At 43.0% G+C, this 17,766-nt stretch overlaps 1 protein-coding gene across 8 annotated transcripts in view; it reads left to right on the top strand.

Moving 5' to 3' along the window:
- The window catches only part of PLA2G4C (phospholipase A2 group IVC), a 30,897-nt gene that overhangs the window by 11,248 nt on the left and 1,883 nt on the right, over positions 1-17,766 (top strand). For 6 of the 8 annotated variants that reach the window (XM_069103304.1, XM_069103298.1, XM_069103299.1 and 3 more), the window contains 11 exons: positions 1,084-1,282; positions 1,821-1,953; positions 5,429-5,458; positions 6,069-6,224; positions 6,652-6,705; positions 6,828-6,893; positions 11,215-11,322; positions 12,317-12,460; positions 12,984-13,079; positions 14,667-14,821; positions 15,096-15,273. In XM_069103304.1, coding sequence (XP_068959405.1) covers positions 1,084-1,282; positions 1,821-1,953; positions 5,429-5,458; positions 6,069-6,224; positions 6,652-6,705; positions 6,828-6,893; positions 11,215-11,322; positions 12,317-12,460; positions 12,984-13,079; positions 14,667-14,821; positions 15,096-15,273 — 1,319 coding nt within the window. Of the gene's footprint in view, positions 1-1,083; positions 1,283-1,820; positions 1,954-5,428; positions 5,459-6,068; positions 6,225-6,651; positions 6,706-6,827; positions 6,894-11,214; positions 11,323-12,316; positions 12,461-12,983; positions 13,080-14,666; positions 14,822-15,095; positions 15,274-17,096; positions 17,225-17,766 lie in introns of all 8 variants that reach the window. The other 2 variants (XR_011171367.1, XM_069103303.1) reach the window with 2 other exon arrangements.

Genomic DNA, 17,766 nt, shown 5'->3' with positions numbered 1-17,766 from the left:
GTGTGTGTGTGTGTGTGTGTGTGTGTGTGTGTGTGTGTGTGTGTGTGCGCTGTCTCTGGGGAGGGAATCCACAGTCCCACTGGGAGGAAGCGGAAGTGGACCTGGGATCACACCAGGCTCTATACTCCACAGAATCCCATTCCACAATCCCCTGCTGTCTCCTGACCACACTTGCTCTATGTACAATGTTGAGCCTACCCCCCAGGTGATATGGAAAGGGTTCCTACGAGGACAGAAGGAAGGACAAAGAACTTGGTGAAATTGTAAAGGGTTTGAGAGCAAGAATGGGCTTTGTAGATGACAAGCAGAGCTGTAGTATAAAGCACTTTGGAAAGTAACCAGCTGGGTAAATAATGCATTGGGCTAATAGTCAGTGGGTTTTCAGAGTGAAGGTCTTCCAGGCCTTTGTGAATTGCTAAGCACTTGGAAACCTAGTGGAAGGGAGGAAGGAAGCCAGCATTTCTTGAGGAAGTATTGAGTGCCAGGCCATGTACTAAGCAATTTTACGCATGTACTTTTATTGGATCCTCCCGGCAATCTGGGAGTGAGGTTCTTTTTTTTTTTTTTAAAGCAATCGGGGTTAAGTAACTTGCTCAAGGTTTCATGGCCAGTTATTTCTGGGTGTGGTGCTGAGTATCTGAGCCCGGATTTGATCCAGGTCATCCTGACACTGGAGCCGGTGCTCTTACTCACTGAGCCACCTGGCTGCCCCTAAGCAATTGGGGTTAAGTAACTTGCTCAAGGTTACACGGCCAGGTGTTTCTGGGTGTATGCTAAGTGTCTGAGCCCAGGATTCGATCCCAGGTCCTCCTGACACTGGAGCCAATGCTCTTACTCGCTGTGCTACCTGGCCGCCCCTGGGAGGGAGGTTCTATTATGCTCATTTTATAGTTGAGGAGGCAGGCAGAGGTGGAATTGCTGGCCCAGGCTCCCATGGCCAGGAAGTGTGGGACCTTTTATTTGAATTCAGGTCTTCTCGACTCCAGGGCTCATGCTCTTTGCATTAGGGTGCCCCCTAGTGGCCTAATGGCTTTGTAACTGGCCAGATCTTTCACCAGCTAGTCATGCATTTCTCATGCTTAGGTGCATGGCCTCCCTCTTCACCCAACTCGATGGTTGGACAGACCTGGAGAAGGCAGAAAAGGAGCTCAAGAGGCGGTTGCAGGAGGACTCCTGGGATTTATCTGTTGCCCTGGATGGGCTCTGTGATGCTGCAGAGAGGGATGACTATTCCCTCACTGACTTCTGGTCCTATTCTGTTGTCTACTACCTTACAAAGGAAGTAAGCTCTCCCTCAGGACCTAGGGGAGCTGGGAGCAGGGAGAGGCTTCATCTCAGGGTGAAGGAGCTCCCATTCTATCCCCCTCTTTGGGTGGGTGGCCCTGTCTAGGCTTCCTACTTGCTGGTCAATCAATTAACATTTATTAAATACCTGCTATGTGTCACTTACTTTGTTAAGTGCCAGGGCTCTGTTGGGTGCCCTCATTTTAAATTGCTGGTGGTGAGGCAAAGTGCACCCCTTCTATCCTGTACATAGTCAAAAGAGCCCCACTTTTAGACTCAGGAGGTCTGGGTTCAAATTCTGTCTCTGCTGCTGATTCTCAGTGGGTCCTTGGGCAAATGACTTTCCTTCTTTGACCCTCAGTTTCCTTCCTTTAGAAATGACAAGGTTGGGGTAGCAATAAGGTTTGGAGGTCCTTTTGAGCTACAAGCCCTGTGAATTGGTAACCGCTTGGCCCCTCCTAACTCTGTGGGACTCACAGCTCCCTGAATCCTTTTCCATTTCTCTGTATTGAATCTCTTCTTCTTAACCTTGTCAGCTTCTAGATACCTGCCCATCCCATATGAGACATCAGTCTGTGATGGGGAGTGTGCCATATCCTATATTTGCCACCATCGACAAAGACCTCAAGTCTGGTGAAAGGGAGAAGACTCTGAGTGAGCATGGCCCAGGTATCTCCCCTGGAGGAGACTTAGGGTGGGATGGCAAGATATCTGTTCAGATCTGTTTTGGGAAGTGATGTCAGGCAGTGTATGGCCAGGGTCAGAGACCTAGGAGAGTCTCCATAGTACATGGAGCTGAGTTCTTTTTCAGGAAAAGTTTTCAGAATCTTCACAGAATTTCAGAGTTGGAGGGGATCTCATTGTTCATCTAGTCCAACATGTACCAGAACAAGAATTCCCCACTTCACCATTCCTGACCAGCGGATGCATCCCTTTGAATGAAATGTAAAGCCCCTCATCACCTGACTCCCTTCCTTCTTTGCCAGTCTTCTCATACCTAAGTCCTCTGGAAACACTCTCCAATCCAGTGACATTAGCCATCTAAAACACTCACAAAATGTTGGATGAGCTTCTGTCTCATGAATCATGCCTCCTTCTCATCCTGTATTTGAGAAGCTGCCTTCTGGATCTCAGGTGTAGGACGTTGTGTCTCCATTGAATTTCATCTTTTTAAATTTAGCCCCTACTTTACTAGGCAACCTGCTCAAACTTTCTGGGATCCTGACTTGATTGTCTGTTGCGCTGACTGGCCATCCCTCCTTGGTTTATGATATCTGGAAATTTGATGGGCAGGTCATCTCTGCCTTTTATTCAAGCAATGGATAGAAATTTCAAAGTAGTACAGGTACAAGTACAGATGTTTGGGGGACTTCACCAGAGACCTCATTTCAAGATAACATTGAATCATAAACAACCCTTTGAATCTGCCTCTGCAAAAAGTCCTGAATGTCTAAACTATATTATCATCTAGGGCACATATCTCCATCTTTTCCCAAGAATAGTTTGCAAAGGGATTTGCTAAAGTCATGGCAAACTTGTTTAAACCTTCCCATGATCTGCTGGTTTAGTAACCCTGTTCAGAGATATTGAGGTCAGTTTCGCATGGCCTGTTCTTGGTAAAGTTACAGCTCCTTGTCATCACTGCTTCCCTCTTTAGATCTGTTAACTATTGCTTACATGATTTTTATTGTTCTGCTCTTCCTCAGATCATCTCTTGATTAATGCCTCTAGCATTGCCCCTAGAATCAAAGTTGAATTCTCTTGCCTAAATATGGTTTACAGCTTATTCCTTGCACTCCCCTCCCCTTTTAAAATCAATTCTCTAGTCCTGTGGCCCTACTGTCATTCTCTGCAGTCTTTAAGAGATCACTGGGAGGGCCTCAGTCATCCACTTCAGCAGTTTTTTCAGTACCAAAGGATTTGGTTCATCTGGGCCAGGGGACCTGAATTCACTAAGTTCAGCATGGTGTTCAATTAATACCTCCTTACATGTGTTGACTATCAACTAGGTCAGAAATTTTCAATTTATTTTTCATAGTGCAAAAAAGCTTTTTTTTTTTTTTTGGCAGAGAAGATAGAAGGAAATAAATGAGCGCCTCTTCTTTCTCTTTCTTCTCAATTATCATTGTGCCGTACACCCCCAGCCAGTAGCCCTACCACTTCTTTGATTTTCCCCTTCCCTGAACATAGCTTCCAACTTCCTTTCCCCCGTCTTTATGCTCCCTTGCCAATCTCTGTTCTTTTTGATCTGTGACACTCCTCAACAATTCTTTTGTTTGTTTGTTTGTTTGTTTTTGGAGGGGGAAAGGTAGGGCAATTCGGGTTAAGTGACTTGCCCAGGGTCACAAGGCTAGTTTTGTATTAAGTGTCTGAGACCGGATTTGAACTCTGATCCTCCCGATTGCAGAGCCGGTGCTCTATTCACTGCACCACCTAGCCACCCCTCCTCAACAATTCTTACAGACTGTTCCCTTACCTTCTATTCATCTTCTGTTGCTTTTCTCTGCTTCTATCTTCCATAAAGATATTTTACAAAACAAGGTACATAGGTTAGTTCCTTGTGCATCCAGGGTGGTCTCTTCGAATGGTTTTGTTATATTCCTCCTCATCAAAATTGCTTCCCTTTATCTTTAGACTTTCATTCCTGAAAATTCCCAGTGGTTCCTGGACTGACTTCTGTAGTATTTTAGTCTATGCAGCCTGCTTATCTTTCCTCAGAATCATTGAGATCTGCTTTCTACAAATCAAATGTACATGTCAGAGAATGTCCAGCTTCCCTCTCCTCTATTATAAAGTCTAGGAGGGAAGTCACTTTTTAGCCTGGATCCCATCATTCCTTCATCAGTAACTAGTTCCTACTCATTTGTGAGAATCATTTCCAACCTAGAATTTCCCCTTGTTGGCTCCTCAACCTTTAGAAGGATGAAATGAGCACCAATGTAAGTCAAGAGCTCCTCTACTTTTGGCAGAGAGGAAACTCCAGCAGCAATTTATATAATCAATGTCCCCCATCACTGCAGTATCTCACCCTTGGGCCAAGTTTGTAATCTTTCCCCAAGCTCCTTATCTATTTTCTCCTTCTCTCCAGGTGATCTCTAGTATACTCCCATGCCAACATCTCCTCTTTTTCTCTCTCCATTGATTTTCACCCAAATGTTCTCCACCCTGCTATCCTTCCTTGGGTTTTCCTGGATATTCTCAAGCAAACATATGTTAATATATAATGTTGCTCCTCCACTTTTTATTTATCTTTTTTTTAAACTAAATATCATATGCTTCTAGAGGCTTCTATCAAGCAGAGATCTCCCCCTGTCAAGTATTGGTGACACCTGTGAGTTCAAATTTGCCTCCTTGCCTAGCTTTATGACCCTTGGCAGGTCACTTGATCTGATTTATTTATATACAAATGTCCAAAGACAAATTACTACTGACTTTTTTTCTTGGATTTTGGCTTCTTCTAGACTTTTGGGTGTCTCAATTGCTATTCTTCATTACAACTACTTTCTTGTGTATCTAGCTTGGAGAAGTTATCTATATACACACATACACAAACACACATGTATGTATGTATAGATGGATAAATGCTATATTAATTCATGGTCCAGAAATTCAAATTTCCTTCACAGGTATCAACTTTGTCAGTTGTTCATTTCTCATATCAGTTTTTCTCTTTAGTACCTCTTGTCAACAGACAGGAAGGGGAAAACTACCCATGTACCCATGTTGTCTTTAGTATTTTTAACCCACAAAACTTTGCAATCTTTGGCTATACTTTTTTTAGATTTCATCTGGTAACAGTATTTGTTCTCAGATTGCTGGGATTTGGTGGTGGTCATACATTTTCAGAAATCTTGGTTGATTTTCTGTTATGCATCTAATACACGCTCTAAGAAGACAACTGACCTCTCTATTTTCATAATGTCAGGAAAGAGCTCATTGAGTAAGCCTCAGTGGAAAGGTGTTGAATGAGTCTGCTCTTGGTATTTACCCCTAATCATTACTGAGTGATCTCACCTGATAGATATCGTGACTCTCTTAATGTTTCTCAGAGAATATACAGCTGCTTCTTCACCAAATGTGTAATGGCACCCGTTCCCTTCCTTATCTTTGTAACATTCTTCCATTCTCCAACTTCCTTACACAGGTCTTCAGATGCTGGATGACCACTTGCCAGGTATGTGAGGGCATTAGGGTGAAGGTGAGTGGGCATTGGATTATATGGCTACTGAAGATCCTTCTAACTCTCACATTTTATCATGTTGGTATTATTTTTTCCTGGGAAGGAGAGTAGCCTGCATTTTGAGCACAGAAAGCAGTCACTTGACTGTGGCAGAAAGATAAACATTACATCCTCATTGCAAGTCACTGGAAAAACTTTCCTCTTCTCCTTGCTTGTTGAGATCCTCAGCCTCTTTTAAATTTTTTTCTTTTTGGTGTTTACAAATTTTCTCCTAAGTACCTTGAAAGGGACCAATGGGGCAACCTGCCGGACAATGTGTTTTTCTCCCACTGAGATTGGTCCAGTCTCCTTTCTTGATTAAGTCCAACTAGTTGGTGCCAGGAAGTCACTAGGAAGAGAGTAGATCTCTCTGGGAAAAGTAGGGGATAGGGAACATGAAGTGGGAACATGTCTTAGTGTGAATATATGGTTGGATATAAAGCCCCAGGGTGGTGTGAGTCTATCTTTGTGGAAAATGTAGACCTTAGTGTGAATTTTAACCAGTGTGACTCCTACCCTGGTGTAAAACCTGCTCACCAAAGCCACAGTTTTGTTTTCTTCCCAGCTTCCTGGTTTGAATTTACTCCTGATTGGGCTGGCTACTCCACACTTGGTTTCTCAACACCTGGTGCTTATGTCTCTACCACTCACTGTGGGAGCAAGTTTAAGGGAGGGAAGCTCATCCAAGAAAAACCGGAAAGGGATTTCTCCTACCTGCGAGGTAATGCCTGAATCTATCCTCCAGCAAGAGAGAGAGCAGCAGGAGCCCTGGGCTTGTCCCTCCTTCAATGTTCCTCTCCCAGCATCTGGCATCCAATTGCAATCCTGCTTGCCAGAGCCTCCTCACTTTGGGGTTCCATGAGAGAATGGGAGCAGATTAGAAAGCCTCTTCAGAACAGCATGAGATTACTTCCTGGTGTGAAGCCCAGTAGGAAACCTTGCTAACTCTTCATGTAATTTGGCACTCAAATGTACAATACTCTTTACTTCCATGTCCCTACTGGTGACTTGAGTGTCTGCACTCTCTACTAATCTAAAGAGGCAGTGGCAAATAGACAGAGAAGGGTCCTTTTGGTACTTAAAGAGTCAAATGAAAATCTGGTATTGAATTACTTTTTGTGATATTTTCATCCTTTTCTTCTCTACAGCATTATGTGGCAGTGCTCTGGCTGACATGAAGACTATTCTCAAAACCATCAAGGGTAGGTGGAAGAAATAGTTTTTCATCAGGGTTTGGAGGATGGAAGGGAACAAAGTACAGGTTGGGGGCCAGGATGGGCCTTTCTCTTAACCCCTAATGAAAGAATCTCCATTCTCCTTATAGATTTCTTCTGGAAATTTATCCATGATTCAAGCACCCAGTTAAAAATGCTCCTTACTGATCCTGAAGGTAAGGACCTGAACTTGTATCCTCTCATGCCTTCAGATGAACTTGGCTCTGGATATCAAGGATCAGATTTTTTTGAGGCAATTGTGATTAAATGACTTGCCCAGATGTAATGCTAAGCAAAGGCAACTTCCCAAGGTTCAAAATACCAGCATAACTGCTCTCCGTTTTATTCAGTGACAAGAACAGAGAAAATAAAAATATAGCATAATTCAAAATACAGCATTCACCAAGTGTAATTCAATAATTTCCAAGTACTACTCCACCCCTGAACATTACATTAATTCAGTCAATCATAAAGTCACTCTTCTAAGTACTATTCCACCCCCAGGCAGTACATTCATTTAGTCAATCACAGAGCACAAAAAAGTCAAAAGTTCCCCACCCTTGGATCACAATTGAATCTACCCCAGAGTTACAACAAGCTTAAGCACAGCATTTAATACCCAAAGAGAGGTCTTTTCTTCATCTTGACATGAGGCAAGTTCTCAGCAATCTTTGTTCCTAGGGAGACAAAGCTTAGCAAGGCCATAAGATACTTTGTCAGTGTCCTCATTAGTTCATTCTCTGTCTGCAGAACAGTCCTAGGACCCCTGAAAACATTAGCAAAACCCCCTTCCAGGATTTCTGTAAACATACAACAAGAAAATCCTTCTTCATGGCTTCTGAACCAACAGCAAGGTTCCAGGACCCCTCTGCAATAATAGCACTGTCCTTCACCAGTGGACAAATCTGGTAAAACAACATCAAAACAGACAGACAAAGTACCAGCATAACAGCCATGTCTCCTCAGTCCTTGGCAGCTCTGGGTGGTAGCTCTCAAAAGTCCTGGGCAGTTCGAACTGACCCTCAGCAATCCTCTCCTTCTCTGCCTCCACAATGCTGCTTCCAAAAAATTCTTCTGCCACTGTCTCTGCTTGTGTCTCTCTAAATTCAAGTCACCAGCTCCCCCCAGTTCAACCCTTTCTTTTCATGTCAACAAGTCCATCCTACAAGTGGGATTCACAAGCTCTGGGTTTTAACACTCAACCAAACCAACACAGGGGATCTTTAAATTTCATTACTATTATACCAGGGTCACACAACTAGTAAGTATCAGTGGCCAACTTTGACCTTAAGTCCTACTGACTCCAGGGCCTGTGCTCTATCCTCTGTGCCCCCTAGCTGCCCCAAGGATCAGTTTTATTGGGTCATAGAGATACAATATTGGGTGATCTTGGGTGATTATGACCAAGTAGATATGCTAATCTTGCTTGAAAATTTCATGAGATGGATTATGTGGACTGGAATCAGTGGCTCTTGAATTATACCTGACAGCCCTAACCTTGTACTCTGTGGGAGCCATGCTCCCTAACTATGTTCATTGTTCCATCCCTTTGAGATTCATCGGGACAACTTGTGAAATGATATTGGAGAAACTCAATCAACTGCCTTAGGTTTACAGGAGATCAGAGAAAAAAAGGGATCATTGGCTCTTAAACATGAAATATTTCCTCAATAAGGCAAAAGTAAAAGTAACCATAACGTTTACTCAATTGTAGCCCAATATAGGAATAATGTAAAAGACACAGTCCACGCATAACCCTGGATCACACTCTCACTAACCCACATTGTGTCCCAAAGGGAGAAAAGGAAAGGGAGAGTAAAGTGGACATACTTTCTGATGCCAAGCAGTAAGTCAAGGAGAGAACCCATGTGCCTGGAGTAACAAGTGACTCTGGAATAGTCCTCAGAATTGTTGATCTCTTGTCTGCACCATGCATCACATGGTGGGCAAAAAAATTTTTCAGCTAGTTCCTCTTCTGTTGAGCAAAGCCACATGATTGCTCCTTTTGGGCTACTGAAGCAGTGTCAAGTTCTCTTTAGCACATAGCTGCCAGTGGCAAGGCATTCATAAAGTGTTTGGCTCTTTTAGCCAAAGATAATATTATGCTCTTTTGGTGGAATGCAGTTCTATTGAATCTGGAACTACTGGAGCTGATCAGTTTTCTATAAGTCATTCAAACTATAAAGGGCAGTAAAGAGTAACACAGGCAACTTTGAAAGGTTTCCTGTCTCAGAAGTGAAACTAGCTGACAATGGGCCTAAGAACTCTTTCCATTGACAGAGGATTCTGAGGTTCTCCAACCACCTTCCAGCACCTACAGAGCTCTTCTACAATCAAACCATTACTGACTTCAGCTGCCAAACCTACCTGTCAGTATGCTCAGTCCCCATCAGCTTCTATAGACTTTGTTTTGTGAGGTGCTTCTCTCTATGCCTTCTCTTCTCATCTTATGGCTCCTCCTGTGCTCAGCTTCTCCTATGGTATTTTCTATATCTTCTGTTTTTTTCTATATATTTTTAATGTTTCACACCAGGGCCATCTCATAAACTAAAAATTCCATCTTTCTGACAACTGTGACCCCAATAGTCCTTATATAACTCTTCCATATATTCTAAACTCGTATTAGATGTATAACTTCTATTTAAATCTTTCAACTGTTTATATAATCATATGCAAATTATTTATAGACTACAATGCCCTGAAGTCTTCCCACCAGGCCCTGTTGATGAATGTATGTGAAAGACAGTTTTCTCTCAACTCCACAGGACATCTGCATCTCTCCTTAATCATTTTTTTGAGTGTTGAGATTTTTTTCAAGTTCATTTTTTCATTGTCTTTCACATGAATACTTTTTTCTGCTCCCTTAAGCCACCGAAAAGGTCCCATAACAAACGGATAACATTTTACACTTACAGCACTTAGAGTAGTTCCCAATGAAGGCATTGAACTTGGGATTGTTGTTGGGGCACCACCATGTTGGAGACCTAGAGATTCACTAGAATATGTGAGTCTTACCCAATTGTCTGAACACTCACAGTGACCCTGCTGTTTATGTGTCTTTCTTGCCTGAAATTTTCATGAGCTGGATTATGTGGACAGGATTCCATTGTTCTTGAATCATGCTTGACAGCATGACACCTTGGGCTCAGTAGGAACCATACTCCTTAAATCTGTTCCTCATTTCATCCCTTTAAGATTCAACACATCAATCTGTGAAATAGTCTTAGGGCAACCCAGTAAGTCCTCTTTGTATATAGATAAGAAATGCCAAGGTAGGGGCGGCCAGGTAGCACAGTGAGTAAGAGCACTGGCTCCAGTGTCAGGATGACCTGGAGATCGAATCCCGGGCTCAGATACTCAGCACTACACCCAGAAATAACTGGCTGTGTAACCTTGAGCAAGTTACTTAACCCCAATTGCTTAAAATTAAAAAAAAAAAAAGAAATGCCAAGGCAAACACACCTTGGTGTTACTAGATAGGCTAACCCCCTTGCCTTTGCATTTTGTGAAAAGCATACTGACCATGACCCTGGATATGGTGTTCTAGGCAACTCTCTAGGACTTTAAATTACTGAGAAGCGACATCCTGCGTTGCTTGAGGGAGTTTTCCTTTCATCTATTTTCCCTTCTCTCTATCAGCAAAATTAAAATTTAGTCCTTATCACTATATTTATTCTGCATATCATTATATATGTACTGGTGGTGTCCTTTGATAGGATGTAAACTCCTTGACAAGAAAGATTCCTTTATTCTTTATATTTATATCCCAGTACCTTATATGTAGTAGGCTCTTAACAAGTGCTTGCTTGCTGTAATGGTTGATTTCAAATACTTGAAGACAGCCATCATAATCTTCTGTTTCTTACTATTTGATGTAATGAAAGATAATTGGGCTGTAGTATTTCGCTTTCCCATCTTCATCATTTAAAAAATAGTAATATCAGCATTAATTATCACTCCTATGTTCATAGTATTGTAAGGGCTACAAATCACACTCCCCATCACAACTTGGGGAAACAGATCATGCCAATGTCATCCCCCCTTATTTTAGAGATAAAGAAACTGAGGCAGGTCAGAGATAGAAGTGACTTGAGTAATGTTACATAAGTAGGAAATGCCAGAACAATGGTTCAAATTTGGTCACGTGCTCTTTCTACTAGATTTGCTGTTATTCACAAAGGAGATTTAGGATGGCTCTGGAGAAGAATTGGCTTGTGGGATGATCAATTTAGGTGACCAAAGGATGTCGTGAATTTCTTCTAAGTAACTTGGTGTTGGTCCATCTTCTGAGGATGGCTTAAGGGCTAGAAATATTGACTCCTCCAAGCACTTTCAAGCTTGGACCGTGAACTTGGCTGTGAACAGATGAAGTTCTCATCTTCCTAGACCTCCTATCTGAAGGGAGGCTTCTACCTTGCAGTCATCTCTGCTTGGCCCCTGGGGCCTGGGGTAGTCAGAAAGAAGTGATCTTATTTATATTGTGACTTTTCTTGTCAGGAGTAACCTTGAAAAATACCATGGATCAACTATTCAACTTGGTTTACGTCTTCCTTACAAATGGAGACTGTCTCCCCATCATGAAAAATCTGCATCGTATAATGGCAGGTAGGAAGGGATTGTGGTTGTTCTTGTAAGGTGTTCAGTACCATGGAGAGAGCCCCTCCCTTCAGAAGAAACTCATAGAATATCAAAACCAGAATGATCCTCAGGCTCGTTTTGCACAAAAGGCACTGGAGGCATTTGTTTTAGAACCAACAAGGCAGAGTTGGGAGGTGATCAGGATCTTCTGACTTCAAATCTAGACTTCTTGCTACTCCACAATGGTCTCTCATCTTTTATCAGCTCTACTCTCAGGAAGCCTTTGATGTGATGAATAAAAAAAGATATCAACTTTTGGGCAGCTCCTAGTTTAAAAAAGAAGACCATTTTCACCTCTAAGGGCCTGTGGTGTGAGGTTTAAACATAGTCCAGACCTTGAGGGATTCAGTAGTCTGAGGGAAGAGCCATCCATACCTGTGCTGCTACTTGAACAATCCTGGCTTGACAATGTACACCTTATTTCAGAGGGCCCCTAGTTTAAGGGAAAAGATTTGGCACCTGGCTGAGATAGAAAACTCAGTTCTGACTGCATTCCACTGTAATGCTCTGTTATAGTACCTACAGCAGTGAGATATTTTAAAGAAAAGGGGAGCATGGGGTGGGAAAGTTTGTAGCAGAGCTAAGGATAGATGAGAGAGGCTAACAGTATGGACACAGAAGCAGCGACAGGGAATAATATTTCAGTTTTGCTTTCAGAATTCTTGAGGACTACCCAAAGAGTCTTGGGTGCTATGTCCTCCAAAAAGACTTGACAAAATTGCCTGGGTGAAAATCTTCTGTAAGGCCTAGAGTGAGCTGGCCAAGGTGCTGACATATCCTGTCAGGGCACACCAGAATGCATCTCAAGTACAGAAAGATGCTTTCACACTTTGCTTTCCACAGTTCTTGTTCTACCTTACTCTAGACTAGTTGAATTCCTGGGGAGAGGGCTATGACACAGAGCTACTTAGGATATTTGGAGTCATAAGAGGGGGTAGGAGCTTATGCATCTTCTTTCTAGCCACAGGTAGCAAACATTTTTCTGAGGCTACAGCATTGATCAACAAGATAACTGAGCTCCGTGGCCAGCCCTCTCAAGATCAACAGAGACAGTTCATTCAGGAATTATTGGAAAAGTCCTTGAATGAAGATTTGTTGGAACAGAGTGAGTGAAATTTGAAAATTCTCCTGCAGCTACAGTTGTACCTTCTTGGGAGGGGGGATAACTGTCCTCTCTCTAATGTTAGATGGTCAGTGTGTTCCTTGGAGGTAGGTGAGGGCAGGAGTAAGTGGGATTCAATCAGCCCAAATTCTACAAAGTATCAAAGCTTAAGGACCATCTCAGAATGCCTCTTCCAAATTCCTTTTCTTTATGGTGTTGAAATCAAGGCTCAGAAATTGGGCAAGGATTGGCCCAAGTTTCAATTCTTAGACTAGAATATCCCAGATTTGGAATCTAAGAGTTGAGCTAGTCCAACCTCCTCATTTTAGGAAGAGGGAAACTGAGGTCCAAAGAGTATGAGTAGCTTGGGCAAGATCACATAACCAGCAAGCATCAGAGTCATGTCTCAAGCACAGACCTCTACTTTCTCTGCACAAGTTATCTAGCTTTTTGGTCCTGGCTTTTCCTAATACTGAATTTATTTCATAGATTTATTTGTTTCTGACTCTCATTTCTCTAACTCTAGGCAGTGCCCCATCTTTCCTAAAATTTTTATGGAAGACCATCAACTGTCTCTTTTCATGGACGTGGGGAACAACAAACAACTTTCTCTATGAGTATGGTAAGGACTTTTTAGGATAACAGTATTTGAGTAGAAAAGAACTGGAGTAGTTCCCTTATCCAGTCTAGATTTGGGCAGCTATATATCATCTCTGGCAAGTGGCTGTGTCCTCTCTGCTTGAAGACCTTCAGCGACAGTGATAACATCTCAATACAGCCTATGTTGGGGCAATTATCTTTGTTATATTATTCATATCCACATGAATTGGGTGAGCACTATGCCAGGCATTGCACTAAGCACTGGACATATAAGTAAAGGTACAAAAACCCCCTAGTCCTGGCCTTCCAGGAGTTTGCAGTTTAATGGCGAAGACAACATGGAAACAACTATGTGCAAATAAGACAGAGCCTGGATGAATTGGGAGAAATTGAGAGGGGTAGCAGCAAGCACCCCAAGCGTCCTCAGGGTTTGCAGCTACCACAGGTTCTTGGATCTGCTTTGTTAAAGGAAAGCAACTCAAAATGGGTTAACAAGCTTACTTTAATCGGTCAGACATATATCGTTTACCTTGTTCAGGGGAAAAAGGTCAGCACCCTGAACCTCAAAGTATACAGGCATAATTATCAAGACAGAAACATCAAGTAGACAGATTTCCAAACTGTCCAACCATTACATCCATACCCAGTCAACATCTGGGTTTCCACATTCTGGGTTTTTCAAAGCCGGGGGACTCTCAACAACGACTTCCCAGAATTCAGATCAAATCACAGAACACTTCTCAAAGTGAGTCCCAAACCAAAGTTACACATCAGGGCTTATATAGCCTTCTCCTGGCTCAGAGAATGTAACAACCTTATTGACTCACTGGCCAATCAAGAAGTATCTACTGAAAAACAAGCCTCCCCCACCCCAGGCTTCAGGTGCACATTAGCCTAGGGGCAGGGAAGATCTTTAAAATTTACATTCTTATTACAAGAGGGAAATCACTAATGTTAAGGGGGACCAGGAAAGGCTTCTTTCAGAAAGTGAGACAGCTTAGAATGGAGGAAATGAAGAAGCCTGGAGGTTTAGGTTAGGAGAAAGAGTGTTTCAGATTTGGGGGACAACCAACAAAACTGTCTAGAGTCAAGACAAATTGGGAAGTTTTCCTTATCTGGGTGAAATTTGTTGTCATGATATTTCCCCTCTCCATTGCTCCTAGTTCCCCTTCCTGGGGCCAGATAGAACAATTAAATCATTCTTTTTCATATCCATCCTTCAGACATTTGAAGACAGAATATCTCCCTCTGCCCACTCTCCCCATTTCTCATTCTAACAAATGTTATCTCTGAGCCCCTTTTGGCATGGGGTCAAGGAAAAAAGTAAGAGACTTGAGAGAGAAAGCAGGGGCAGGAGGCATGAAGGGGATTTTGAGGGGGGCATCCATAGAATGACTTCTAATTTGTTCATGGAAGAGAATGTGTCTTTGATTGATGGTGGGCAAGGCCACAGCTAGCTATAAAAATGAATAGATTCGCATCTCTGAGGATTTTTTGCTTTCTAGGCAATAACTCATGCGATCCTGATTCAGAAATGGGTTGGGTCAGCTCCAGCACTGAGATTCTATGATTCTCTAAGAGAGTCTCTGATCTCTTTTCTTCACCCAAGGAGACACTGAATATAAGCTTCTCACCAAAAAGAAAAATATGTATTTGATGGATGCTGGCATGGCTATCAACTCTGCCTATCCCCTGATCCTGCCCCCAGTGAGGAACACTGAGATCATCCTGTCCTTTGACTTCAGTGAAGGGGATCCATCTGAGGTAACTAGAAGGACATATTTCTCTCCCAAAGAGCAATCCCTACTTAAGAGCAATCAAGAAAGAAAGAACTCTTGCTTGGGATATTAGACCTGAGTTCTGAAAATCCCTGACTCATGGAATGACGTTCATCCCACCTTTTCCTCTCTCTGATTAGTTTCACATTTCCTCTCCAGAAAGTGTAATTTTGGGAGGATGCTTGAAAGTCTCTAGTGATGCTTTAAGTTCTGGAACCCTCAGGTGGTACCTAGAATGGGTTTGTTTCCTTTCTCCTCAGACCATCAAGGCCACAGAAAAGTACTGCAAAGCCTGTGATATCCCCTTCCCTCCTGTGGATGGTGCTAAGCTGGACCAAGAAGCCAAGGCTCCCTCTGACTTGTACATCTTTGAAGGAGAGAATGCACCAGTGGTCATGCACTTCCCACTTTTCAATAAAGTGAATTGTGGCAGCAAAGGTATGGGTGCCCCTGAGGTGCCTTGCACTGGGTTGGTGGAGGTGGGGTAAAGAACACTGTGGTACTGGGTTCAAAGGGCTTCCTGTCACCTGGAATGCTCACTGTGGGGTCGCAAGCATGAGCTTTGGTGAAGGTTGCTTACTTGCCAAAAGAGATGTTACTGGCTTTCAGGTTACCCTAAGATGTGATCCCTAGTTCTTTATAGTCCCCTCTATTTTAGTCCTGCCTGAAATGGGATAATGGAGCAGCCAGTGTTCTGAGGGTTTAAGTAGCTGCCATCTGGGTGGTGGTGGTGGAGGGATTTGAGACATGTATATTCTCTAGGCAAAGTAACTTGGGGGAAGGGACTGGGATTGAGCTCAGTCTGGTCCAGGGGGTATTCACCCTCTTCTAAACACATGGCTAGTAGCAGGCATGTTCCCAGTGTTAGCATGGGGAAACTTGCTTTGGCTTTTGGACTATGCCTATCCCACAACAGCCTAGCCCCAATGAATGAACAGGACAATGGAATCTCTAGAACTGTCCATAAAATTGGGCTTTCTGAGAACTTTCAAAAGCTGTTGTCAGCTATGTACCCACCCTGTAGCCTGAGAAGCAGTCAATTGGTGTCTTGGCAATCCTTAGCCTACTTTGGTTGATGTTGGAGGATGAGGAGAAATACTTTTTGTGCTTAGAGAAATAGAGGCAGAGGTAACGGAAATAGAGACTGAAGCCACAGGATGGTAATGGGATGTTGCCAACCCAAGCCTGAGCAGAGCAGAGTTGTGGGGGGGCTTCTTCCCACACTTTGAATTCTCAGTGGTGTTTTAGAAGCATTCTTGCCTCTTCCATCTCTACTGGTCTAGCCAGGTTCTCCAGCCTTTTCTGCCATTGCCAGCTATGTTTGTGCCAGTGCTCATCTTACAGCTACTCAAGATCCTCTTTAAGGGGCTAGAAGAATTGAGTATGAGATGGGGTAAGGGACACTCTTAGCATGCTAGTGCTTCTGAAGAAAATGGGGACAAAGTCAGGAAGATCCCAGTCTTGTTCACACTGGTTTCCCAGGTGTGCCCATGGATCCCATTCAGCTATGCAGGCTGGAGTTAATATTTTGATGTGTCCCTAAATGCCCTCAGAAGCCTACAAGCCTTCTCTCCTTGCTTGGTGGCTTGTTGATTTCTCAGAAATAACTGGCAGCATTGGTTCTAACTTCTAATTTAGTGAACCAGATAAAGTTTCAGTGCTAGTCCAGTATGTAACAGTGTCACCAGCTAAAGGTCAGAAGAGCTACAGTCCCAATGGACTGAATTCAGGTCTTAGGAGACTATGAATCTAGCACCTTTCCCCACCATTGATTGCATAAATTTGCTAATTTTGAGCCATGATTCTGATATGTTTTTAAATTACCCATGATGTCTTACCCACTGGAGTGCATCCAGTATCCTCCTCCAAATTCACATCAAGGAAGAAACATCTCTGGTATTGAAGTTGAGAGTTATTGGAAGCCTCACCACTTCTCTGGTAGGGGTCTCATGTTAGAGAATCATCTTTTGATTGTCAGTTTCTGTTACATGAACTCAGTCAACAGGAGGCTGATTGAGGCTTGTAGACATAGCTGCTGCTGTAACAATGACAGCAATGGTGCTTTAATAACAATACCTGGCACTTATCTAGTGCATTAAGATTTGCACATATATATGCATATGTACACATTATATACATATAAATTACATACCTAAGTATATACCTATATTATATTCTTATTACACATATATATGAATAATCTCACTCAGCCTTCACAACAACCCTGTGAAGCAGTGGCTCTTCTGATCCCAATTTTACAGATAAGGAAACTGGCATGTAGAGGTCAAGTAACTTTCCCAGGATCACACAGCTAGTAAGTGTCTGAGGCAGGATTTGAATTCATGTCTCCCTGACTCCAGGTACCGTATTCCATCCATTTTGCCGCCTGGTAAGTTAACAAGCATTTTTAAGCATCTACTCTTTGCCAGGCACTGTGCCGAGTAGTTGGGATGCAAAGACAGACAAGACAGTTCCTGCTGTCAAGGAGCTCACGATCCAGAGCGGGGGTGGGGGGGTGGGGGGGTGAGGGGGTGGGGAGAAGACAACATGCAAACAGCTACATATAGACAAGATAAATGGGAGATAATCTACATAGGGAAGTCACTAGAATCAAGGGGAATTAGGAAGAACTTCCTGTAGAAGTGAGGTTCTAGCTGGGACTTGAAGGAATTCAGGAGGTAGAAATGAGGAAGGAGAGAATTCCAGGAATGGGATTCATAGCCAGGGAAAATGCATGGAATTGGGGGATGGAGTGTCTTGTGTGAGGAACAGCAAAGACGCCAATGTCATTGGATGGAGAGAGACAGAGACAGAGACAGAGAGAGAGAGAGACAGAGAGAGAGACAAGAGACAGAGAGAGACAGAGAGACACACAGAGAGAGACAGAGAGAGAGACAGAGAGAGACAGAGAGAGAGAGAGAGAGAGAGAGA

Source organism: Petaurus breviceps, unplaced genomic scaffold, assembly GCF_028583685.1.
Source record: "Petaurus breviceps papuanus isolate PSGF00001 unplaced genomic scaffold, PetGlider_PUasm1.0 577, whole genome shotgun sequence".
Taxonomy (NCBI): domain Eukaryota; kingdom Metazoa; phylum Chordata; class Mammalia; order Diprotodontia; family Petauridae; genus Petaurus; species Petaurus breviceps.
The sequence above is the reverse complement of the archived record's forward strand: the minus strand, read 5'-3'. Positions and strand labels throughout refer to the sequence as shown.